We start from the raw sequence: 26,122 nt of genomic DNA, 5'->3' as shown, positions 1-26,122 counted from the left end.
GACACGCAGGTCCATGAAGAGGAGCGCAGAATGAATCACATTTTAGTGCTTTACTTGAGAGCCTCAATTCACTTACACAACACTCTTCAGCTGCTGTCTGGCTCTAACAACATGGAATTAGGTGCACACACATATTATATTTTTTCCAATACATTGCGCCGGGTCCTTTTTGTAATCTTAAGAAAACTGGGCCTTTAACTCCATACGCAAGTAAACAACTCGCTCTCCTTTCACAGCACATAATCCGCACATTGGCGCACACATACAGATCTGCTGAGTAAAAGTGGCAAACAATGTATGTGGAATTCAACCGCCATTCTCTGTTTGGCGCCAGGAGGCATAGCGATGTCTCCTCCCCCTCGTCACATCTCCATCTTGTGGGAAAATGTGTAACATGTTGTGTAAAATGAAGAGCCTTGCTTTATACTACAGCAGACACTGGAAAACAGAGTCTGTCATTCTTCATTTAAATTAGTTGGTCAATTTTAACGGTAGTGCATTAGAACTTAAGTGCATTTTTTAGAGTTTATCTGCCTGTATAAATTTGCTGTATGGGGGAATTCGGAGAGTTGACACCAAAGGAGGGAGACAGAAAAAAAATGTGTGTGTGTGAGCTCTGTGCATTAGACCGACTCAACAGTATTGATAATTTATACTACTGTGTATGCTGTACTGTTATCTCTCCAAGTTAAACAAACCTCCAAAGCTGTGTGTTGAGTCAGGTTTAGAAGAAGAAGACGTCAGCTGGTAGCAGTCTGCAAATTATCAGTTTATTTATTTGAATTATTGTATTATTTTGCCCACGTCTGCTTGTGTCACTGTAAAGAGAGGAAACCTTTATGTTCGAGCTCACTCACACACACACACACACACACACACACACACACACTTACACACAAACAGAAATCCATTATTTTACACTCAACATTGTTTGCATTTTATGTAGCAATGGCTTCCTTGTTCCTTTAACACTGACAATCAGTGAGTTCTAAGAATCAGTCAGGATCTGAATCAATGCACTCAGCAGCAGCTATAGTTACTTTGGCAGATATTATTTATTACTGAGCATTACATCACCTCTTTAAAGGGCCATTGCCTCAAATTTTAACCAGTGCATATGCTGAGATTAATGCAAAAAACTGTCTTTTATTCAGACATGAGTGCTATAGACAGTGGTCAGGTGTGTAAAAGTGACTTAAAAAAGCAACAGACGTTTCAGTCTTTAGACGCTCATCAGTGCTACTCTGTTTAGACAGATTTTTGCAGTAATCTCAGCATATGGACTGAATCATAGAGGGTTTTTAACCCAAGGTAGATGGTACGCTGGTTGCTCTACTCCTGATCCTTGGAAGGTTTTTTCCTCAGCTGACACACCCACGGCAAGCTACTGACTTCCCACTACTACCGTAGGCGCAGTATGAACGTCCCTTCGCTGCCAAATTATAACCATAAACCCGAAAATGTCTGGAGATTGAAATACACCGGTAGTCCTGCATCCCACACATAACCGTTCTCTCCAGTCCCTCTCAGCCGCTCCTCAGTGTTGCGGCGCGGACAGTGAGCCGTGCCTCACCATGAATCGGCTTGTTAATGGCTGATTGACGCCCCGTGTCGAGCAAATGAGGTCTAGTAAGCCGGGTGATGCTGCAGCAAAGACCTGAGGCTCGCTGTAATTGGAAATGACAGGGTAGATGCTATGGCAGCTGGGTCATCCGTCTATACACACACACACACACACACAGGCACACACAGTACACGCAAACACACACATGCATTTTCCCTCCCTCACGCTCTCTGTCTTACACATTTACCTCTTCTGCGTCCCACAAAAAACATATACACACGCACGTTCTTTTCTCTCTCGCACAAACACCTCACTCTCTTTCCCTCTCTCTTTCTGTCGAGTTCTGACTCACACACACACCACACGCTCACGCACGCAGCCACACACTCTCACTCACGGCCTGGTTGTAATTAGTGGCACAGGGTAGTGGTCACACATAATGCCACTAATTGGGCTGGCAGGCACCATTACCCAGAGCTAATCACCATTCTCTGGGCGACGAGGCGTCCTGGCCCTCTGACCAGCGGCACCACTAGCTGCTAGCAGGACCCTTATCACAGCGCCAGGGCCGAGGGAGCCTCACCACACCAATTAGCCGGCTAAACTCGCCGACTTGCACAATAGGCCGCCTGTAGGTCCCGGGCACACTCTGCTTTTCGTTATCTATAGGTGGTGCTTAAGGAATGGATTTGTTAAGAGCATTAAGGTGAGCCAATGTTTCGTACACATCCGTTTTATGGCGCTCGTCCGAATCAAAAAAGGCAGCCATTGGAGCAGAGAACAGGAACAAATAGTTTGAATGACTTTGAAACATATATCCGAAGTGGCATGATGGCTTAATGATTAGCTCCTCCCCCAACGGGACGGCCGGGGGTTTGCTTCCCTGTGAGATCACGCTTGTGGAATCATTGCGGTCTCGTCTGATCTCATTGGAACAGATTTGATAGACGTGCGTGTTCGCCAACAGGAACCGTATCCGTCAGTACCCGGCGCTGGTCAACTGCACCACCATCGACTGGTTCTGCGAGTGGCCCCGGGACGCCCTGCTGGAGGTGGCCGAGAGGTACCTGGACGGCCTGGCCCTGGGCTCCCTGGAGGGGGTGAGACACACACACACACACACACAGACAGACACATGCTTGCGTTTGCATACACACAATACCCACATATCCCCTCTTCCTTACCTAGACAACATTGGAGAGTTCATCTGACCGTGGTGTCCTAGGGTTTTAGTGGCCGCTGCTTCCGGCCTCAGCGTGATTGGAGTCTCCTCATCTTTCCTCTGACATGTCGGGGCCTTTAAGAGCCCTATGAAATGCATCTGGCCCATCAAAGCCCCAAGGCTGGCCGACCTGTGAATGCAGCAGCGTTTGAATGGGAGAGAGACAGAGAGAGAGAGGGGGGGGGGGGGGGGGCTGTCTGGAACGAAGGCACTAACCTGAACCCGCCCAATAGGAACAGAGAGCTTTTTTTTTCACTTTTCCACATCGGGAGGCTTTCATTTTCGTGCCCACTGAACATGACCTGGCTTTAATTGCATTTACAAGCCTCTCGACCAGACCTCATTTCACATTAGGTTTTATAGCCTTTCTAGAGGCTTGATGTAGCTTCAATTTTCCTCTAATGTCATATAGAAAAAGCTTTGTATTTATATGTTTCCCATAATGGTTTGTCATTATTTATTATTATCACTTTGCAAAAGGGAAACTTGGAAAATCATGTGGAGGGTGGAGTCACTTCACATTAAATTCACTCTCAATTAAAATGTGAATTACAACTGCAATTCAAATAATTGTTATAGATCTAGAATAGATGTTATAGATTTATTTCTAATAATGTCTTAATAGATTGAATATGATTGGGGTTTTTTTGGTCTGAAAAAAGTTTCCAGGTTTGAAGAAAATCCATTATTTTAATTGTGAACTGACCCTAACCCTGTCAGTTACATTCAGAACAATCCCCACATACATATCAGTGAATGCATAATGAATAAGCTGGCTGCCGAAGTTACATTACTATTGTACCAGTGGTAGATTAATATTTGAACATGTAGTGCATAATGTTCTAGATCCAGACGAAGGTGGCCAGTATCTTTGTGACCATGCACCAGTCGGTGGCCCAGTTCTCCCAGAGGATGAAGGTGGAGCTGAGGAGACACAACTACGTGACTCCCACCAACTACCTGGAGCTGGTGTCTGGATACAAGAAGTAGGCATCTCTCCCTCACTGATCCTCGCCTCTCTTCTCACCCACCTGTAATCCTAACCTTCTAATCTTTCCTCATGCCATCGCCAAGAGGGTCACATTGAAAAAATTACATAATATGGTGCTGGTTGTTTAATATATAATTTGCTGTTTTGTTCAGTCTTTTTTTTTTTATTTCTGCATATCAACTCAATATGCTCTTGTAAATGCACTTCAGTTCATTCTCTTGTGCCATCTGGTCTCTTAATTTTAATGAATGCAAGAAACAGGCTTGTAGCAACTGATGGAAAACAAGGCGTCCTTTTAGGGCATGGAATAATTATAAGCTTGACTGTTTATTTAAGATTTGAAGCTACTTTAATTACATTTCAATTAATTGCACACCCACAACCAGTTTGCAGATATGGTTAGTCAAGATAGGCTAAAATGGTCCTAGGCTATGAGGGGAGTGTGAGCGTGCACAAACACACACACACGCACACAAACACACACGCACACTAAGAATGTCTCTTGCCATCTCAGCTTTCACTTGTCTAAGCAAATCAATAATTTGCATGGTTTTGAATTCAGAGTAGATCCACGGTATCTGAGAATAACTCAAGAATGTGCAGTAAGCCAGTGTTCTGATTCACTTAGATGCATAAAAGATGCTGTAACAAAACACTGATAAAAGGAAGGCCATGTGTAGTCCGACTGGGGTCAAAAGAAACACCTTAAAACAGTAAATGTAAACATTAAATGATAAATACATGTTAATTTTGCAGCTTCCCCCACTGCGACGCAGGAGTAGAGAATGCTACACGAATATGCAAATCGGGAAGTTTGCATTAGCACGTAACATGAGAGAGGTGCCAAGGTTTATATTGTAGGCCAGTCGAACTGCAGAGAGGCACTGAGCCAACATTAATTCTTAACCAAAATCAGTGTGCAAGATGGTTGCAAATGTGTGCTGGACTCTAACTCTTGAGGCCTTGAGTTTGACACATGAGCTCTACGTAACTGGAGGAAATGCTGTAATGTATGCACATCTTGACCAGGGGCAAGGTCTTCAGTAAAGGAAAATAATACTGAGGAGGATATCCATCATCCACTCTGGATTCAGGATTCACCTAAACATGAGATGATTATGAAATACATGAATCCGCTATAAATCGATACTTGTGGAGAGCGTTCTTCCCAAGTTGTCTTGAAGAGAACAAGCTTCTGAAGAACATAAGAACAGAGAAGCGTCTTGGGCTGTGTGTTTGAGGTTGCACATCAATTAAGACACGCAGCTGTTCATTTTCCCAGCTGTTCCAACCAGCTCTGTACTATAGACTGTATTGCTTTTTGCAACGTGGATTCATTGTTCTTGCAATGAATCTTGGGGCTTCCCATTCGTTCTCGTCGGCCAAGTCACCATCCGATGCGTCTTCCTGGTGGCAAGTAAACCACCAGGATCTTTATCCATCCTCTGTCCTCAGCATTGTTTTGTGTTTGAATGTACTTCGGCTGTCAGATATTACATCAAACACATCATGGAGAACACTAGAACAGACAAGAAGACATAGCTTACCTGATTAAATCCAGAGTGTGGGTGTTTTTCATCATTTGTCGGTAATGGGAAGGACACAGGAGAGAGAATGGAAAAAACCCCACAATGAAATCTCCTCTTGCTTGCTCTCCATGTCTTCTTCCTTCAGCCCTTTTCTGTTTGACTCCCCTCTCCAGTCGCTATTCAGCGGCCACCTGTCTGACTTCTACCAACCTTTCTCTCTGGATAAATGGCTCTGTCTGACTCCATTCAACTCTCACACCTGTCTGTATTGCAATCACCCTGTCACTCCTCTGATTGTGTGAGTGTATGTGTGTGTGCGTGCGTCTGTGTGTGTGTGTTTCCCCACCCAGGCTACTGGCGGAGAAGCGCAGCGAGCTGGGGGAGCAGGTGAGCAAGCTGCGCAACGGCCTGTTCAAGATCGATGACACGCGGGAGAAGGTGGAGGCCATGTCCGTAGAGCTGGAGGAGGCCAAGAAGCAGGTGGCCGAGTTCCAGAAGCAGTGTGACGAGTACCTGGTCATCATCGTCAAGCAGAAGAGAGAGGCCGACGAGCAGCAGAAGGTAAGTCACAGTCACAAAGTTGGTCGCAGTTTTGGATTGAAGCTGCCGATAGCTGATATTTGATGGTTTGAGGGTATAGATTCCTCTGAAACAGCATTTACACTATGGGACACCAAAACTCTCCATTGAAACCCATGATAATAAAAGTTAGGTCAAGGGGCTTCCTATTGACAACCAGTGTAGTATTGATCAATTGTACAATAATATATAAAACAAACTGCACCATGTCCATCATATTGAAGGTGGATGCTACTGACTGGCCGATATCTGATTTTTAATAAAAGGCCAATATCTGCCTGATATATCAACAAACCAATATATCAGTAGTCTATGGTGATCGGTTAATGACACGTGGGTACGTGTGTGTGTGTGTGTGTGTGTGTGTGTCCAGGCCGTGAGCGCCCACAGTGAGAAGATCGGGGCGGAGGAGGTAAAGTGTAAAGCCATGGCTGAGAATGCCCAGAGAGACCTGGACGAGGCCCTGCCGGCCCTGGAGGAGGCCATGAAGGTGGATCTCTGTCTGCACCAACATCTGTCACGTTGTCTGTCTTTAGCCTGCATGCGTCTAAATCTCCGGATGCTTTTGTTTGTGCTGTATGCGCGCAGTTTGTCTTTTTAATAACTGCGTCTGTGGTTGACTAATTGCCTTGATGATGGATGCTTTGATGCTTGATGAGTGATGATCCCAGACGCTTTCTGTGTTTCTGACTTTTCTAGTTCTGCTCTGTGGTTGTGTAACCGCCTTGTCATCCGAGTGTGAGCTCTCTTGTCTCTCTACATTTGTCGAACAAAAAGTGACTTAGCAAGTGGTGTTGCTCCCCTCCTCCCTCCCTCCCCCCCTTCCCCTATCCCTTGCTGTCTTGCTCGCAGGCTCTGGAGTCTCTGAATAAGAAGGACATGACGGAGATCAAGTCGTACGGCCGTCCCCCAGCGCTGGTGGAGACAGTGATGGAGGCTGTCATGATCCTCCAGGGCAAAGAGCCCACCTGGGCTGAGGCCAAGAGACAGCTGGGTGAGAGACGGCGGGGGGGGGGGGATGGATGAGGGAAGGAAATTGGAAGGAGAGATGGAGGGAGACAGAGCCATTTGGGCTTGACAGAGAGGGGATTGGGAGTGTGGCAAAGAAACAGAGAGAAAATGGGAGAATGGAAGCACTACAAAAATTAATGGAGTAAAACCAGGCAAGTACAGATTATGTACAGTCCCGAGACGTATAGATCGAAAAGGAGGGGAAGGACGCAACTGGAAAGAAGGGGAAAATAGACAATGTCTTAAAACTCTGCTTTTTTTCCTGTTATTTTCCTGTTTTTTGACATCATGCCAATCGATTCTGATGAAAAGATTCTTCACTGTAGAGCTGCAACGGAAGCATAAAAGTGATTTAAACATGGGTAATTAAGGGCAATTAAAACACAGCCTTTCAACACAATAACACTGTGACACTCAGTGAGACGTCTTTAAATAGCGGTGATTGACGACATTTCAGTCATAACAGTCCATTTGCTACTTTTTGGCGCCGCTCACACACTTCCTTGTTTACTCTGCTGGCTGCCGGTCTTCATGCACACATGACGGGGCATGGCAGTGTTGTCTGCAGTCTGGCTCTAACTGGCTCTCAGATTTCCTCAACTTTCTGCTTGCTAACTAGCTTATGCTCACGATATCATGGCTTGTACGTTGAGGACATGTTTTGGGCGCGACTCTTTGAGGCCCCGTCGGATTGTATTGGAGAGTTGTTTGTGAGAAACAAATGCTTGATCATTGCAGTGGTCTTGAATTATTAAAATGCTCCTTTCCTTCCCCTTGCTTCTGGGTGGGAACTCCATTTCTATGTGGCAATATATATTTCTTTCCTCACTTTGCAAAGAGGATTAGGGCAGGTGAAAATTCACAGCTAACATGTCCAGATTTACGATTAAACATTCACAGTAATAGCACTTTAACCTCCTTTTATTAATTAGATACTGCTCACTGAAGAACAGATATGATTTGTGGGAAATAATTTTCTCAAGTGCTGTAAACTGTGATGAAGTTTGCTAGCGCGCAGGTACGGAGGTGTGAAATGTCCCCTGACGATCACAATGGCGTGACGATGGAGCTGTGGTAAAAACAGATAAAACAGAGGTAGGGTGATTCGGGGAGAGCGCAAGCAAGGTCACAAAACCGGAATAAATTTCTGTACAAATGAGAACGACTCGACGCGGCAAATTAATCAAACCCGGAGTTAGAAAGGAGAGAAACGGAGGGGGGAAAGAAATAGCTTTCCGCCGTTCCCCTGACCTGCGGTGCCCTTGGCATGTTTCTGGCAGGCGAGTCCAACTTCATCAAAACGCTGGTCCACTTCGACAAGGACAACATCTCGGACCGCGTGCTGAAGAAGATCGGCCACTACTGCAGCCAGGTGGACTTCCACCCCGAGATCATCGGCAGAGTCTCGCTGGCCGCCAAGTCCCTCTGCATGTGGGTCAGAGCCATGGAGGTTAGAGAGCGTCCACTGGTTCCCAGTACACACACACACACACACACACACACTCACAGACATGCATAGCGGTTAGCATACACCCACATGCACACAACAGACCTACTGTGTACTTATATTGCATTCAGACTACGCTACTAATTTTATACGCATAGACATAACCCACAATTAGCTGTATGCTGTATTAAGCACATAAATGAGGAAATTTCCCCTACTCTCTCTCTCACTCACACACACACACACACACACACACACACACGTTAGCCAGTATGCTTTATGAAGCGCATAAATGGTGAAAGTCCCTCACTGCCCCATTCGCGCACACAGAGTAACCTGTATGCCTTATTAAGCACATAAATGGAGAAATTCCCCCCCACACACACACACCCACATACGCACAACAGTAACCCTCAGTCCATGGGTGTATGCACTGCGTTCCCCCAGGTTTACGGGCGTATCTACAGGGTGGTGGAGCCGAAGCGGGCCCGGCTGCACGGTGCCATGGCCCAGCTGGCAGAGAAGCAGGCCGCGCTGGCTGAGGCCCAGAACAAACTACAAGAGGTATGGAGCCCGGCGCCGCTGGCAACCAGCCTGATAGACATTTAGACACTAACTGGAAGGATAGCAGAGTAAATGTAATGGGCCAGGGATGCAAAAGCTGTGTGTATATGCTGTTACGTCTGATTTATTAAGATTTGCATAAAAGCATTAGAATTAGTATGCATGTAGAGTTCAATACTGTGAACATTTTCAGAATTGGAGCCCTCGTAAAAATGGTATCAATCATCCGTGGTGGCCATTTTTCTTTCCACCATTGCCATAATATGAGTTTTCCTGTATTTCTGTTGAACTGCCTGTGATATGACTGAATACGACAGGAAAGGACAGGACAGAACAGAACAGAATAGAAAAACAAGTCCCCTCTTATGTTTTGATGGGCAAGAAATACAACCGTCCCAAGTAAAACATTGTAAACTGTTCAGATCATCATGTAATGGTGACTTCAATGATGTTGTGTAAAGAAATACAATTAAATTACAGTTGTATGAGAACCAAAAATATTGTCATTCTCCTGTATACTGTATATCAGGTATATGGGGAAATGGCAGTGTTCCCAGTTCTCTTACAATTGCAGTATCATCTGCCATTACATGATGATCTGAACAGTTAATTAAGTTTTCCTGAGCACTATTGTGTGCCTTGACTATCAAAACATTGGTGTAAACATTTTTTTCAATCCTATTATGGTCAGTTCAGCAGGAAAACCCTTTCGCTGCCAATGGAAGAAAGAAAAATGGACAATCTGTACCATTTTTGCATATGGCTGGAATAGAGAGAGTGCTTCTGTGGAAAATGGGAATGTAAAGGTCAGTTGTATTTAAAGATGCTGGTGTGTGTGTGTGTGTGTGCAGGTGGGAGAGAAGCTGGAACAGCTGAAGAGACGGTACGATGAAAAGCTGGCCACGAAGGAGAGTCTGAGGAAGAAGTCGGAGGACATGGAGGTCAAACTGGACCGAGCCGGCAAACTGGTGTCTGGGCTGGCTGGAGAGAGGCTCCGCTGGGAGGAGACCGTGGCTGTAGGTCTCACACACACACACACACACACACACACACACACACACACACACACAGCTAAAACTAACCCATTTCCTACTGAGATCTGGAAAAATATCCTTTCAAGTGGCCACTTTTCTTGATGTTTGTGTATTCTTATGGGGTTATTTAACATCATAGAACACACACACACACACACACACACACACACACACGTACCTGTGTAACCTGGGTGTGTGTATGCTCCAGGGTCTGGAGAAGAACATGGGCTACCTGGTAGGAGACTGTTTGCTCGCAGCCTCCTTCCTCTCCTACATGGGACCCTTCCTCTCCAACTACAGAGACGAGCTGGTAGCCATCTGGATGAAGGAGGTGACACACACACACACACACACACACACACACACGTACACATACACACGTACACATACACACATACACATATCCTGGTGTTCAGCACACTTAAGTGCTCACCACATACTTGTACTCCCATTGTTCCTGTCGCTCTAACTGGAACTAAATCTAATAAAGCAGAAATGTCGTCTTCAAATGTTAACAAGTACTGTACAATCCCACAGCGCATTTGTGGTTTAGCTATTAAGCTAGATAATAACACATTGAGCACACATTGTAAAAGTGCGTATTCCATGTCTACCATCTGCTTCTTCTACCGAAAAGTTTGACTTTTTGATCCCTCACCCCCTCTCACCCCCTCCCACCCGCACCAACGGCCCTTCCTCAGGTACGGGACTTAGAGGTCCCATGTTCCCCAGGGTTCAGTTTCGCAGTCTTCCTGTCCAAACCCACAGCAGTGAGGGACTGGAACATCCAGGGCCTTCCCTCTGACGCATTCTCCACTGAGAACGGAGTCATCGTCACCCGCGGCAACCGGTTAGAGCACACACACACACACACACACACATACACACACAAATTGTTGTTACAGAGTTTATTGACAAAGATTAGCTGTAGTCCAGTAAGCACACTAAGGCAAAGGCACTCTGAAATTAAGCAAACAGAGCTTCCACTGTTGCACCACGGGTGACTTCGGCCTTCTTGCGCTTGTTGTTGACAAAAAAAGCAGTCAAATAGACATCAGTGCAGCAAACAGAGGTACAGCCTTCACAACCTCAGCCATCAGAGTCCTGAATATTCTGCTTTACTGCCGGCGCGCTGTCGCTGATGTAGGGGAAGTAAACAAAACAGTTTGAGCTGTAATTTTGAAGCAAATATAATTGGGTATACTGCGTGTTATTTAGCCTAAACCTTTCTCTAAAGTCTTTGATGAGGTTTTATTCCTGTGTATACGAGTGTGTGTGTGTGTGTGTGTGTGTGTGTGTGTGTGAGTGACTGCACATTCTGCGTTCTGGTGGGATTCTCTGTTCTCTGATAAGTGTGTATTTACATTTTCTCTATGCGATATGGATTTTTATGGCAGGATTGCACTACCTTTTTACGCGTTTTGCTTTTATTGTTTTTATGTAAAGCTCAGTTTCTTTGTGCGTGAAATGTGCTATGTAAATACAGTTTGACGTGACTTGTGGCTGTCCTCTGTTCAAGATGGCCGCTGATGGTGGACCCTCAAGGCCAAGCTCTGAAATGGATCAAGAACATGGAGATGAAGAGAGTAAGATGTAACAATGACACCAGCCTGGACGTTACTCTTGTTCTGTCCTTTCTGTCACATTCAGGCCAGATTGAAATATTTGGAATAAAATCATTGATTTTTTTTGGAGGTGTCCACATAGGGGAAAGCAGGTGATGTTGTAGATTTTCTGGAGAAGTAATTGAATACAATCACATTTTACAAATGGGTCACTGTGATCGCAGCAATCTAAAGGAATGTATTTTACAGCTTGATTCTTTACAGCTTGAGCTTCATTCCCATTTATTGCCTTTCAACAGCACAAAGTAATTTTTTTCAAAGGTTTACCAAGTGTTAGGGTCAACAAGAGATAGAGAACACTATTTGTTTGTTTGAAACTATGGCCCTGCTGATAAATCATCTCTGCAGGTGACAAGATGAACAAAACAATCATAAAAGTTTTGGGGTTTTTTGTAGGAATTTAAGTAGCTTAAATAATGACGAAGCTCTTCCTGGCCTCGTTTAACCCTCGCAGTATAAACCACACAGTTTGTCCTATTGTCTCTTTCCTGAATTGAAAAACAGCACAAACGCTCCAGGAAGGACATTTATTTATCATTTGATGGAAATATTTCTTCATTGTCCTGGTAAAGTCATACGATGTGACATCAGGCCTAGGGTGGAAGCTGTGCACTTCTGCTTTTCTCTCTTATCGGCCTTAGTTTTCCTTCCATGTCCTTTTCACATTCTCCTTTTAATGTGGCTTACCATCAACCTTTGACATACCTAGAAAGGTCATCAGTGCACTGAAAACATGTAGCCTAACAACGAGAACAACGAGAGCCCTTGTGCAGGTCTTAGCCCCCTCCAGGAGGAAAATGGAAGCCAGATTGGCTTGTGCTGCTATCAACAGAGGCATTACAGTGAAGTGCATTATGGTCATATTTGAGGAACGGCCTTGACATTTGCGAGCATTTAGTTTGACTGAATATCAGATAAGATTAGCTGCCTATAGTGGAAAAGCCAGGCGAAGCCACAGAGGAAGTTTACAGGAGCTAATATATCCTTCCTGTTTGTAATCCACGACTGTGGCTGAGCTCCTCTCTTCTCTTTCTTTCTAAACTGGCTTCTCTTCATGTGTTCTTCATGCACTCTGTGTGGCACTTGTGGGGTTTTTCCCCCCTTGTCACATTCTGTTGCCAAAGTCACTCTAAAGTACTGCGGATTCCTAAAAGTCCTGCCTGTTTTGTGTCGGTTGAGAGAGACGGAGGACGGCAGCGAGGGTTTATTTAGCATCAAAGAGAAAGTGGGAGGAGGCGGAGGAGAGCAGGAGGAAGAGGAGAGCAAGCGAGTGAGTAAGAGACCTCGCTGTTTTTTTCATTCCGATCTTTAGGTTGCCGTCATTCTTCTCCTCCTCCTCCTTCTCCTCCCCCTCCTGCCTCTCAAAACGGCCAATTTTCACCTCCGTCTCCGCAGGACCTCTCCTCTCTCCTCTCTCTTCTCTGGCCAATTTCTTCCCTGTGTGTGTGTCATCCGGTGAGCTTCTCCCTCTTTGGTCTCTCTGACCTTTCTCTCTCTCTCTCTAACTCTCTCTCTCTCTCTCTCTCTCTCTGTCTGTCCAGCTCTTTGCTCTGCCTCGTTGCCCCCACTTCATTCGGCTGCCCGCTCACAATGTAGCCACAGTGTGACATTTAGGGACAATTGGGTCGTGGCAGTTAGAGATTGCGGCTGCAGTGTTTCAGAGTGACGTGTTCGTCTAAAAGTCGAACAGTCTGGTCCTTCTCACTCTTATTTTCTTCCCAGTCATCCTCTCGCGCTCTCTTTTTTAAGGCTTGCTCTCTCTCCCTCTCTTCCTTTCTCTCTCTCTCTCTCTCATATCTCATCACTTTCTTTTGCCCACTTGTGACTCATCCAACTTTCTCAATAGTAATCATTAATTTCCCCTCTCTCTCTCTCTCTCTCTCTCTCTCTCTCTGTCTCTCTCTCTCTATCTTCCTACGTGTGTGTGTGTAGGGTCTGAAAGTGATCGACCTGCAGATGCCAGACTTCCTGCGGGTGCTGGAGAACGCCGTCCAGTTTGGGAATCCAGTTTTGCTGCAGAATGTCCAGGAGGAGCTGGACCCCGCGCTCGCCCCCGTCCTCAACAAGTCCCTCACACGCATCGGTCAGACACACACACACACACACACACACACACAGTGAAATACATAGTGTTAAAATTCTCTGCAATAAATCTTCAACTTCAACTGTGTGTGTGTGTTTCCTCCAGGCGGCAGGCTGCTGTTAAAGCTGGGTGATAAGGAGGTGGAATACAGTCCAGAGTTTCGTTTCTACATCACTACCAAGCTGTCCAACCCCCACTACACCCCCGAGATCTCCACCAAGACCACCATAGTCAACTTCGCTGTCAAGGAACAGGTCTGTGTGTGAGTGTGTGTGTGTGGGAGTTCTATGTGTCTATTGTGTACTTTTGTATTGTATTTGTGCATGTGTGTGAGTTAATTTTTGCTTGAATGCATGTATCTAGGAGAGTATGTGTCATATTTCTACCTGTTAAACTATGTGTGTGTGTGTGTGTGTGTGTGTGTGTGTGTGTGTGTGTGTGTGTGTGTGTGTGTAGGGTCTGGAGGCCCAGCTGCTGGGTATTGTGGTGCGTAAGGAGCGTCCGGAGCTGGAGGAGCAGAAGGACTCTCTGGTGATCAACATCGCCTCTGGCAAGCGGAAGCTGCAGGAGCTGGAGGATCAGATTCTCAGGTTGTTCAGCTGACCGTCTGCACCACACTGTGACCTTCACTCTTTCAGGGTGTGATCACACCAAGCATGTTTGGACCGGTTCAGTCCAACTCTAGAGCGTTTTCTACTTTAGTTTGGTTTGTTCGGCCAGTTGAGAACAATGACATTCGAACTCGGGTGCACACCAAATAACTGCACCTGAAAATGGAGGCCATGCTTGGACTCATGCTTGGAAAGCCTAGCCTAACAAAATGAGCTGAGAGCAAACCGCAACCTGGACTGATGCTCATATTCAGCTTTTTCTTCATGTGTTCTTACGTGTATGAAGACCAGAGATGGTGAATTACTGCAAAGAGCGCAGATAAGTCCACAGATAAGGTTTTGAGGAACTGAATTTGGATTTGTTTTGACTCCCTGCTCCCCGGCTGCCAAAATTCTTAATCTCGTGGGATGACAGGCTACCAAAACTCTGTCCAATAAACAGGGTAGTTGTAAATCCATGTGACATTTGTTTACAATCCCTAGTTCTCTTGTAATTCGGGCTTGTGAACCTAAATGAAAATAAATAAAAACAAATACAAAAATGCTACAAAGTCAACTTTTGAACTATGCTTCAGACCAAAGAAAACAAACTGTAGGCGTGATCACACCCTTAGAATAAAGAACAGAAAAATAGCTCAACTCCAAACTCTTCTTGTTGCCTTCAGGGTGCAGACTCTTGTGCATGCAGATTCAAAAAAGGAGGGATGTCTGCACAACCTAATGAATTATAAAAGTTTATTGTACGCACAGCCACAAACTAAGAAAGAATATGATAATTCATTTGGACATCCCTCCGTTTGTGATCACACCCTTAAACATATTTGTGGAAGATGGGATCTTCCACAAATATGTTTAAGGGTGTGATTTGTTTTATTTTTTATTAGTAGTAGTGTTTGTAGTAGTTGTAGTAGTTGTAGAAGCATTAGTAGTAGGAGTAGCAGTAGTAATAATAGAATAAGTATTATTATTATTAGTAGTAGTAGTAGAAGTAGTAGTAGTAACAGTAGCAGTAGTAATAGTAATAGAAGTATTGCTACTGTATTATTATTAGTAGTAGTAGCAATAGCATTATTATCATTTCATTGTAATTATTGTTGTTGTTACTACTGGGCCTGGAAAAAAAATCATATTCATATGCATTTCCAAAAACTTGCAACTTAAAACTTTGAAACTTTGATTTCTGGTGGATGCACCCACGCGCGCGTGTGTGTGTGTGTGTGTATATTTGTGGAAATTTTTCTTGGTCTGTTTTGTGTGGTAGCAGGCAGTGTGGTGGTGACAATGCTTTTTGCCATCTTAATTTTCCTTAAGTCACATCGAACTTATGTAATATTTGTGTGTGTGTGTGTGTCCGCCCCGCCAGGCTGCTGAACGAGGCGACCGGCTCGCTGCTGGACGATGTGCAGCTGGTGAACACCCTGCAGACGTCCAAGGTGACGGCCACCGAGGTTTCAGAACAGCTGGAGAGCAGCGAACAGACTGAGATCAAGATCGACTCCGCCAGAGAGGTCAGGAGGAGGGACGGAGGGATGGAGGGGGGGGGGGGTTTGGAGAGAGTTGGTAGGAAGGGAGGAGGGATGGAGGGATGGAGGGAGGGAGGGAGGGAGGGAAGGAAGGGGAAGGAGGTGGGGGAGGAAGAGTGAGGGGAGGTTTACAGAAAGAAGGAGGGTGGGAGGAAGGGAGGGAAGGATGGTGGGAGGGAAAGAGGAAGCTTGGAGAGAGGGCAGAGGAGGGTGGGAAGTAGGGCAATTGGTGAGAGATGGCAGGAGGGAAGGAGGAGAAGAAAAGGGGTGAAGTAGGGAAACGGCGGGGGAGAAGGTGGAGGGCTGGGGAGTGGGAGGAGGGAGAGATTGTGTGAATAGGAGAGAGGGAAGGAAGAGGGATCAGAGACAAGGTAAGGGAGGGAGAGGGAGAGTGATTGAGGATGAAGAGGAGTGTTGAGAGCAGTAGGAAGATAGAGTGAGAGTTAAGGACAGAGGAAAAGAAAGAGAAAGGGGAGAGCTGAGCGAGGGACAGAAATAGTAACACAGTAAACAGGCAGGTGAACAGTGCTTGTGGATAAGAGCATTCACTAAATGCCTAAGATGTAAATGTAAGACAGATGAAGACTCGGCTTACCAAAGAGCGAGTGGGTCCGAGTTCAGAACGGCGGGGTCAAAGCTTTTACCATAATTGAAGAACGAGCTGACTTAGAACAAAGTCCGAGTCATTATGAAAGTTTGACATTGGCAGAGAGGTTGGGAGAGGTGGAGTGAGGGGAAAGAAAGAAAGGTAGAGAGCAAACGAGGGCGAGGAGTGGAACAAAAGGGAAGCGGCTAATAGTTTGGAGGATCTAGGAATAAAAAATTTATAAGGTAAAATAGGGTTCCTTTGGTCCATCCGTCAGCACCGCTGCAGTGGAAATTTGTCTCCACTGCAGCTCTGCTCTCCACCTCCTACACAGTGCACTGCTACAATGCCCGTTTGTGTTAAATAGTCATACTCTGCTGAGTCTTTGTTCTGCATTCATATGCATGTAGACCCACTACCGTGTACATGCACTATAAGTAGCTATGTTTGCGGGTGTCCCTGTGCATGTGCATCCATTAGTGTTTCATATGTGTATATAACAATAATGCAATGCGTTTTCCCCTAACAGGCCTACCGTCCGTGCGCCCAGCGAGCCTCCATCCTCTTCTTTGTCCTAAACGACATGGCCCGCATCGACCCGATGTACCAGTTCTCCCTGGACGCCTACATCGACCTGTTCAACCTCAGCATGGAGAAGAGCCCGCGCAGCCACAAGCTGGAGGAGCGGATCGCCAACCTCAACAACTACCACACGTACGCTGTGTACAGGTAAGCACGGGTGGAGCAAGGGAGGCAACGGTTGTTTTCACTAGGACAGAGCTATGCATGGGTCCAGTCATTCCTGCTTACAGTGAAGACTAGGAAAGTGTGGTGCATGGGTAAACAGGACAGAATAAGACCAGATCCCTTTGGTTTGGTTTGGGTTAAATTGGTTTGGTGTGGTTGAGTCATAAGACAGCTATCTGGGATTGAAAGCTGTTTTAGCGTGATATAAAAATGTAAAGTATAGCTCAAAGTGTACTGCGTACTGAAGCATGTCATGTTCCCTTGGTGCCACAGTAGGGGTGAGAGGATGTGTCCTTGAGCAAAGAGGTATAAGATGTGCCCTAGGGAGACAGAGAGCATAAGTCGTGTGGAATTAAGGAGTCTAGGACGTAACCTTAGAACTAGGGAGCGTAGCCTATGTCCTTTGCTCTCAGGAACATATAATGTGCCCTTAGAGCTACAGAGTGTACAATGTATGTTTGGAACAACATACAGTATGCCCTTGAAAGGGAGCTTGTCCTTGTAGGGGACATACAGTGGGTCTTTGGAGTTGCTGTAGGGATCTGTGTGTGTGTGTGTGTGTGTGTCTTCTCCAGGTACACATGCCGCGGTCTGTTTGAGGTCCACAAGCTGCTCTTCAGCTTCCAGATGTGTGCCAAGATCCTGGAGGTGGCTGGCGTCCTCAACATGGACGAGTACAGCTTTTTCCTCCGAGGAGGGCTGGTGAGGAAACACAGAAGCACGCACCAAACGTCTTGTTTTCATCAAATTTGTTTTGAGATAATCCATCAAGACACGCTTTTAATTTTCAAAGGCTTGGAACATGCTAAATGCCCCAAAAGGCATTCCTTTGTGAATTAAAATCTAGAACTGTGTAGAAATGGTGCTTCCTCTTAAAGACGGACTCCTCTGGCTGATTTTATTTAATTTTTTTCAAAGTAAGTAAGACCATATCTACCTCTCTCTACTCAGCATATTACACAATATCCCAGGGACAAGACTAATATGACTGATTGATTGATGTGTTGGCTGGTCGGCTGATTGGTTGACACACTGATGGATGGGCAGTTTGACCGATTGATGGACTTGCGTGTCTCTCTAGGTGCTGGATAAGGGTCAGATGATCAACCCCTGTGCCAGATGGCTGGCCGACTCCAACTGGGACAACATCACAGAGCTGGCTAAGCTGACCAACTTCCGTGGCATCATGGCCTCCTTCGAACAGCACTCCCGAGACTGGAGCCTGTGGTACACCAGCGCCGAGCCGGAGAACGCCCCGCTACCAGGTCCGTACGTTTTTTTTCTTGCGCTCTTTGTTACTGCTGCAGGGAGAATAATCGTTCTACTTGGAGCAATAAAGTGGAACTGAACTCGACTGGGAAGGTGGGTGTGTGTGAGAGAGAGAGCGCTTGTGTGTGTGAGTGTGTGTTTATGTGTCTGTATCATATGCTTTCGCTGCTGTGAATTGACAAGTTTCAAGTTTTTGCTTAAGTATGACACCATGGCAGTCGAGAACAATTGCATATTGTCTCTCTTTGATTAAAAAATAATTCTCCCACTGTGTGTATATGTTCTTTGTTATACCACCCCATTGATGATGAATATGTGTCTTCCTCCTCTGCTTTCTCTGACTACTGAGGATCTATTCATGGCTGGCACACTGGAGAGAAAGAAAGAGAGAGAGAGCGAGAGTGTGTGTGTGTTTGTATGTGCGTGCGTGCGTCTGTGTGGATATCTGTCACTCACTTCCGTTGCTTTATTCCATCCCTGGGAATTAGATTACACAAAGTTCAGCTCAATATTAATATGATCACAGGAGGATTTTGCTGCTGCCAAGATTTCTTCTCCCCTCAGCTCGGAGTAGAGCCTAGTTGTTTATCTAACTCAGTTAATGATGTAGGGCCGTGTGATTCACGGCTCGTTTTAACCGAGCGAGTTTGACGAAAGTTTCAGTGCTACACACTCTTAATGAAAACGTAAGCCATAAATTCTTTCCTGTTCCGCTTTCATCCTCTCGCCCTCCTCGTGTTCTTTGTTCCCTCTGCCCTCTCCGCTTCCGCTTTCCCCGCTAATTTCTCACGCTCGCCCCTCCTCCCTCGCTCCGCCTCGTCCTACCTGTCCGTCCCTGCCTCCCGTTTCCGCCCTGCCCTCCTTCACCCCTTGCCCCCTCTCCCCCCCTGTCTAGGTGAGTGGGAGAACAGCTGTAATGAGCTCCAGAAGATGCTGATAGTGCGCTCGCTGCGTCAGGACCGCGTCTCCTCCTGCGTCACCTCGTTCATCATTAACCACCTGGGCGCCCGCTTTGTGGAGCCGCCCGTCCTCGACATGAAGGCGGTGAGTGTCGGCTGTCACCTCCCGCCTCTCATCAATCCACGCTGCTTCCTCTCTCTCTCTCTCTCTCTCTCTCTCTCTCTCTCTCTCTCTCTCTCCCTCTCCCTCTCTCTCCCCCTCTGTTCCCAGCTGTCAGTCTGAGCCCTCTCGCCCACGCACACTCCACCATAAGCCCCCTTTTTGATTGACTCTGATGACTAAAATGGCTGCCGGAGACTGAGGCAAAGCCACAATGGGGGCTGTGTTACTCCATTGTTGAGTTTAAGTTTCGAACTGTATCGACTTCAAGTTAAACAAATTTTTCATGCGTCTCAGGCGTCTCATTCCGTTTGATTGCCGCTCGCTTGGAACCTCACAGAATCTCATGAAACCCCGTCATGGGGTTAGCGTCAAGTGTCAAGCGAGTTACAGCACGTTGGCTCATCCATTCTCTCTCTCTCTCTCCCTCTCCCTCTCTCTCTCTCCTTCCTCGCCGACTCCACTCTCTCCGCCCTCTCCCCAGGTTGTGGAGGACTCCACCACCAGGACTCCTCTGATCTTCGTCCTGTCTCCCGGCGTGGACCCCACGGGAGCCCTGATGCAGCTGGCCGAGGCCTCCGGCATGAGCAAGTGCTTCCACGCCCTCTCCCTGGGCCAGGGACAGGCCCCCAACGCCAAGCGCCTGATCGAGGAGGGAGTCAAGAACGGTACAATACCGTCTGCGCTCTCTCTTTATGCCTGCTCATTGTCTTCTGTGCCAGATTCGGTCTGTCGCTCGGCACTGTTGTTTTTTTTTGTTTTCTCCCAAGTGTTTCTTTGAGGCTCAAGTGTCACTTGTGCTTGACAAAGTGCACGAAATACTTGATGAACATTTGATTGATTTGGTGTATTCAGATGAATCTTTTTCTCCTGGCGTCGATCCACCCTTTCCCCTGCTCTCTCATGCTCATCAGCATGATTTGCAGCCATTTATTATACCAGTGGAGGCCTGACTGTCAATTTCTATGGTTTGTTGCTTTTCAGACACGCCTCTCTGTAACTGGGGAAATGTCACCGTTATACATCAAACAATTTGTTTGTTTGGGGAAGTCGATTTTTATTGTCTTCCCTTTGATTAATTCTCACTCTTCCATGTCCCCCCTTCTCTCTGCCTTAGATGCATAATGGTATGCCCGGGTGCAAGTGGCACACAACTAACTGGCTAGCAATGCAATTAGATTTCTTCATGGCTACCAGCATATTGGTATCATATATCTTATTCTTTATTATTTTACCATTTGTTGACAAAGTCGATGGAGAAAACATCGTGACAGGCCAACAAAAACGCAAAATAGATGGTTAGTTTGGGACACAGATGGTCTAAAATGTGTTTTTGCCGGGAGTCTGCATAAGAATGTTGACCTAGTGGGGGCGTGGTGGTGAAATCCTACCTGTACCCAAACCCACACTACCTGTACCTGTTCCTTGCTCTCCCTCACTGTGCTTCTTTCCTCTCACTTTATTCGGAAAGTAGAACAATTAATTTGTGATTTGTATTTGTCCTGGCGGCATTTGGTGCAGCGGCATATCAGTGCCTCCCCAAGTTTCTCAGTACATGTTGACACACTTTGAACAAGGACAACAGGAGCTATAACATACACAGTAGACTATACATATTGCTCTACTTAAATACTCTACATTCACAATCTAAATCATGGTTTTATCCTGGTACTAGGATGCTAGAACTTCTGGTGTTGTGGACCTACTTCAGGATGATGATGATGGATGATGCTTACTTGATTAAATGTAAAGCACTATTACACAAGGGGTGGAATGAACCTGGGCCCTGGGTGACATAAACAGTGTGAACAGTTTAAAAAAGCCCGGCCCAAGCCCTCTTCTTTTTCCATCCCCAGGTCACTGGGTGTTCCTGGCCAACTGCCACCTCTCTCTGTCCTGGATGCCTGAGCTGGACAAGCTGGTGGAGCAGCTGCAGGTGCAGGAGTGCCACCCAAACTTCAGACTGTGGCTCAGCTCCTCACCGCACCCCGACTTCCCCATCGCCATCCTGCAGGCCGGCATCAAGATGACCACCGAGCCGCCCAAGGTGCGCACACACACACATACACCCGGACACAGAATTACATATATAAAGACACTTGCATGCAAACAGTTGTACATACAATGGATATCAAAGGTCTACACACCCTTTTAGATTAGTTTTTATTGCCTTGAGGTCCGAAATGAAAACCCATTAAATATGTGAAAGTATTGTATCATAGTGTGTGTATGCTTACTCTGGTTTTAGTTTTCCATTTTTGTCATAAATGAGCAGCACTTAGATTTTACCTTGATTTTAGTGGTTACTTTCAAATTAAGGTGAAAAAAGTGTGAATTAATGGATTTTCATTTCAAGCTTCAAGGCAATAAAAACTAGAAATTTGAAAGGGTGTGAAATGTTTGATATAAACTACACAGATATTCACACCAACAAATCCACATTGACCATTTACAGTTATTTGGATATTGGATTAGTTTTGCCTACACATAGACTCAGCCACACAGACAGTCCCAGCACACTCACCCTCCATAGTGTTAACACTGCCCTCTCTCTCTCCCCCTCAGGGTGTGAAGGCCAACATGAAGCGTCTGTACCAGCTGGTGACAGAGTCTCAGTTCAGCCGCTGCTCGCGGCCCGTCTTCTACAGGAAGCTGCTCTTCTCCCTCTGCTTCTTCCACAGCATCCTGCTGGAGAGGAAGAAGTTCCTGCAGCTGGGCTGGAACATCATCTATGGCTTCAACGACTCTGACTTCGAGGTCAGGGTCTGATCTGATTCCTGATGCTGAAGGAAACAGTCAACTGTCAGACAGCAAGACTAGTCTATCTGTAGTTCTTCTTGCCAAAGAAGTGCATAGCAGTGGTGATGATGATGATAATGATGTGGCCGTGGTGTCAGTCATAGTGATGATGATAATAGTGGTGGTGGTAGTAGCTATGATGGTGATGATTGAATGAATGAAAATAATGCAGGGTTGATGTTGCCAGGGTCAGTAATCTGTTCTAAATCGCAAATATAGACTGAATTCAAGCTGAAAGTCCATTTTGTGCCCTGTCAGACTGAACGGCAATTAGACTAATGGACAGTGACAATTCAACATAAAGACATAATGTTGGACTCGACAGTATTTGAGTTACTAATATCAGACTGCCTGTCATCATACCTTGCCTTTCCTACTAGTAGATTATCCTCTCAATCAGTGTAGTTCAAAATCTGGCAACGGGCCCAAAGTTTGGCTCGCGTGAAGGTTAAGGTGTGTCCCCAAATTGGTGTCAATAGCTGTATTATGAGTCCAGAGTCTTCATAAGTCCTTTACATAAGGTAGCATTAATAAATAATTAATAAAAGGCTGTTTAGAAAGCTGAGTAGAAATGTGCCCAAAAACAGAATGAATTTTGTTACATTAGCCTGCACAATAGCCTGTGAAATCACTTTAGAGGCACTCGAAAATTGAATGTTTTGAAAATGTGGGTCCCTGAGAGAAAAACTGAAAACCACCACGCCAAAAAAATCAAACTTCATGCTCACGGCAACCTGGTGGCTCAGCTGACTTGAGCGTGAAATCACGGGTTGGAGTCCCACTTACAGCTTTTGTCAGATGTCTTCCTCTCCTTCCTATCTTCCCTGTCTGCCTCCACTGTCTGCAGAAGAGCGTTTTCACTTGCCCTTGGCGCGTTCGCTTCCATTTCAAAGCCAGTTGCTAAAGCCTGTTAAGATCATCGTTGTGATGCCTAACCCCCCCCCCCTTCTCCTCCCTGCGCTAGGTGAGCGAGAGTCTGCTGAGTCTGTACCTGGACGAGTCTGAGGAGATTCCCTGGGACGCGTTGAAGTACCTCATCGCCGGGGTCAACTACGGAGGTCACATCACTGACGACTGGGACAGACGCCTGCTCACCACGTACATCAACGACTACTTCTGTGACGGGGCGGCCAACCAGCCCTTCTTCAAGTGGGAAACCGTAACACACGTGCACACGTGCACACGTGCACACACACACGCTCACATTCATTCTGCTGCTGATTGCACATGGACACTGTGTACATTTTGCATTATGCGATGCCACAGTCATCCTCCTAATCCTCCTTCAAGTCTGCCATATCAACATATATGGACGCACATGTAGACGTACATGTAGACAAATGATGACACGAAGGCATGAACATATCCTTAAATTCTCAGCTAGAATACACTATGAATATACAGTAGACAACAACGCACAGTGCTATTCATTTGAATAAATGAAAGCATGTATTGCAGACAAACACACCAACGCATTAACACATTCTGTTCTCCAAACGCATACAGTCACCCGAAGTAAAAACACCTATTTTTGCCTGTGTGTGAGTGCACTGCGGCTGCACTCAGCTGGCAGGTAGCAGTCCAACTCCCAGCTCAAGCCCAGTATGAGCGCAGACCGCCAGCACCACCAAGTGGACAATCGGATTATTACAGCCTCAGAAACAGTAGCACACTGATGAACATTGACAGGAACAGTTAGTCGTTGCTTTTTTCATTTTATCACTTATACAAATGCACGCAGGCACCCATGCCCACTCACTTCATTTCTAACCAGCCACTCTCAAAAGATGTAAAGCAGGGGCGCGCTGGTGGTAGAGCAGATTAAGATGCTTGCTTAGGAATGTAGCCATGTGCTGTGTCATTAGGTCTTCGGTTCACTGTCTGCACTGTTTGCAGAACTATATAAAGGAAAGAAGTCTGGCTATTGTAAAAAATGATCTTAAGCCTCAGTAAAGGGGATGAATAAGACAGTGCTTCATTACAAAGGTCCACAAACTAAAAAGAACTGTTTTCAAAACCTTATACCCACTGCAGTCACTTGTTGAATCGCTTGGAGGATTCAAATTATGTGTTTTTCTCAGGTGTTGAATATCAAGCTGTACTGTGCAGCATTTGAGAAATACAAGGTTTTAGCATCTGATACAGTGCTGATGGGGGATAGATGTTTGATGGAGTACTAGTACTGTGGCTACCACATTATATCACTCACTCTTCAGGTTGATATACAGCCTTATATTGTTTTATTGTTGTCTATATTGTTAGAGCAGTCCACAGACAGAAACAGGCTATGGGCAAACGGACAGGTTAACCAACTCCATTACTAGTTTATCTTGTCATATTCTTTAAAATATGGTGATTGAGGGTTTTTTTCAGAATCAGAATCACTTTACTTGCTAAGCACAATGTGCAGGAACTTGTCCTGGTGACACTGGTGCAGAGACATCAACAACTCGCATAGTAACATAAGCAGATACACATACACATGTCACATTGTACAGAGCATCACATTCAATGCATGGGGACAGAGCAAGACAATTGGCTATACATGTCATTCTATATATATAAAAAGATGAAGCCTTCTCGCACTATATTCATTCACGCAGCATGCGGTACAGTACGGTTGCTGCTGTGGAGAGGCATGATGAGTGCAGAGCAGCACACTGGAACAGTTTCACATACAGTATTGCCACCAATACAAGCTTCTGCCCCAAATAGAATGTTCATTTTGACATGTACAATACGATGACACTTCAGTATCTGTTTGTCACAGACATTGTGAGGGCTTCATATCTCAATACTCGGGTAATATTAGATTAAATTAGATTCAACGAGATGAAAATTATCTCTACGGGGAAATTGGGTCATTGCAGCAGCAGAGAATAGGATAGAGATAAGAATAGAACAAATACAGAATATTGAAAGTACTACAAAAAGTAATTGCAACAAAAAGAACAGACTGAGGGTAATACAACAAATATAGAAATGAAGATAACCATACAACGCCTTTGACAGATTTACAGGTTAGGAGCAGATGTGCATGTGTGCATCATTATCTGTTCACATCATCAAGTGTACAGATGGAAGAACATTTGTACAGAAATATCTCCAGAATGTGCAAATGTACATTGTAAGCTATATAATCAAATTTACAGATGGAGATAAGATAGAATGTGCAGTAATATGTCCATATTTTACTTTGCTGTATGCTGCTGTATATAAATACCATTCTATATCCCTGACTTTCTGTACTGCAACCCCCCTCTCTTCCAGGCTCTCCTCCCTGCCCACCTACTACATCCCCCGCGACGGTGCCCAGTCCCAGTACAGGGAGTATATCAGCCAGCTGCCACCCACGGAGCACCCCGAGGTGTTCGGCCAGCACCCCAACGCCGACATCGCCAGCCAGATCGCCGAGACCAGGACGCTGTTCGACACCCTGCTCTCCCTGCAGCCCCAGGTCACCAGCGCCGCCGCCACGGGGGCCGGGCCCAGTCGAGAGGACAAGGTGAGGGGGGAGCGGGCGTTGAGTTGTGTGGGAGTAGAGCACTGGGGTCGCTCTGTAGGTGACAAGTTTAATACATGGTATACTTTGTTTTTTTGTCTTATTTTGATGTTTCCTGGAAACTGTGAACCATGCTTTTTTATGTCATGTCTTAATTATTGTAACTCCCTGTACACCTGTCATATATCTCTGAGCTTTTAACCTCTTATTAGGTCACATTTTTATCTATCTAAGCACTCTCTTGTTATTATTAGTAGTAGCAGTAATAGTTTTAGTAGCAGTAGTAGTTGTAGTAGAAGTAACAGTAGTAGTTGTATCAGTGGTAATAGTAACAGTAGTAGTAGTAGTAGCAGCAGTAGTAGCAGTAGTTGTAGTAG

The 26,122-nt window shown here is 45.7% G+C and overlaps 1 protein-coding gene across 1 annotated transcript in view; it reads left to right on the top strand.

The window, feature by feature from the left end:
• The window catches only part of dnah2 (dynein, axonemal, heavy chain 2), a gene marked incomplete at its 3' end in the record, with an annotated part of 154,027 nt that extends 128,279 nt beyond the window's left edge, over positions 1 to 25,748 (top strand). Inside the window, exons 59-82 of the mRNA XM_071519785.1 lie at positions 2,532 to 2,664; positions 3,633 to 3,772; positions 5,657 to 5,867; positions 6,259 to 6,375; positions 6,738 to 6,879; positions 8,177 to 8,346; positions 8,791 to 8,907; positions 9,759 to 9,923; positions 10,150 to 10,272; positions 10,643 to 10,791; positions 11,461 to 11,527; positions 13,499 to 13,649; positions 13,755 to 13,903; positions 14,106 to 14,239; positions 15,624 to 15,768; positions 16,899 to 17,098; positions 17,692 to 17,818; positions 18,198 to 18,381; positions 19,281 to 19,429; positions 19,929 to 20,112; positions 21,301 to 21,491; positions 22,010 to 22,201; positions 23,208 to 23,392; positions 25,514 to 25,748. Coding sequence (XP_071375886.1) covers positions 2,532 to 2,664; positions 3,633 to 3,772; positions 5,657 to 5,867; positions 6,259 to 6,375; positions 6,738 to 6,879; positions 8,177 to 8,346; positions 8,791 to 8,907; positions 9,759 to 9,923; positions 10,150 to 10,272; positions 10,643 to 10,791; positions 11,461 to 11,527; positions 13,499 to 13,649; positions 13,755 to 13,903; positions 14,106 to 14,239; positions 15,624 to 15,768; positions 16,899 to 17,098; positions 17,692 to 17,818; positions 18,198 to 18,381; positions 19,281 to 19,429; positions 19,929 to 20,112; positions 21,301 to 21,491; positions 22,010 to 22,201; positions 23,208 to 23,392; positions 25,514 to 25,748 — 3,760 coding nt within the window. The remainder of the gene's footprint in view (positions 1 to 2,531; positions 2,665 to 3,632; positions 3,773 to 5,656; positions 5,868 to 6,258; positions 6,376 to 6,737; positions 6,880 to 8,176; positions 8,347 to 8,790; positions 8,908 to 9,758; positions 9,924 to 10,149; positions 10,273 to 10,642; positions 10,792 to 11,460; positions 11,528 to 13,498; positions 13,650 to 13,754; positions 13,904 to 14,105; positions 14,240 to 15,623; positions 15,769 to 16,898; positions 17,099 to 17,691; positions 17,819 to 18,197; positions 18,382 to 19,280; positions 19,430 to 19,928; positions 20,113 to 21,300; positions 21,492 to 22,009; positions 22,202 to 23,207; positions 23,393 to 25,513) is intronic.
• Positions 25,749 to 26,122: the final 374 nt, after the last annotated feature.

Source organism: Centroberyx affinis, unplaced genomic scaffold (assembly GCF_046629955.1).
Source record: "Centroberyx affinis isolate AG114_WGS23_722 - 3 ecotype Tasmania unplaced genomic scaffold, CSIRO-AGI_Caff_v1 ptg000736l_1, whole genome shotgun sequence".
Lineage (NCBI taxonomy): Eukaryota > Metazoa > Chordata > Actinopteri > Beryciformes > Berycidae > Centroberyx > Centroberyx affinis.
The sequence above is the reverse complement of the archived record's forward strand: the minus strand, read 5'-3'. Positions and strand labels throughout refer to the sequence as shown.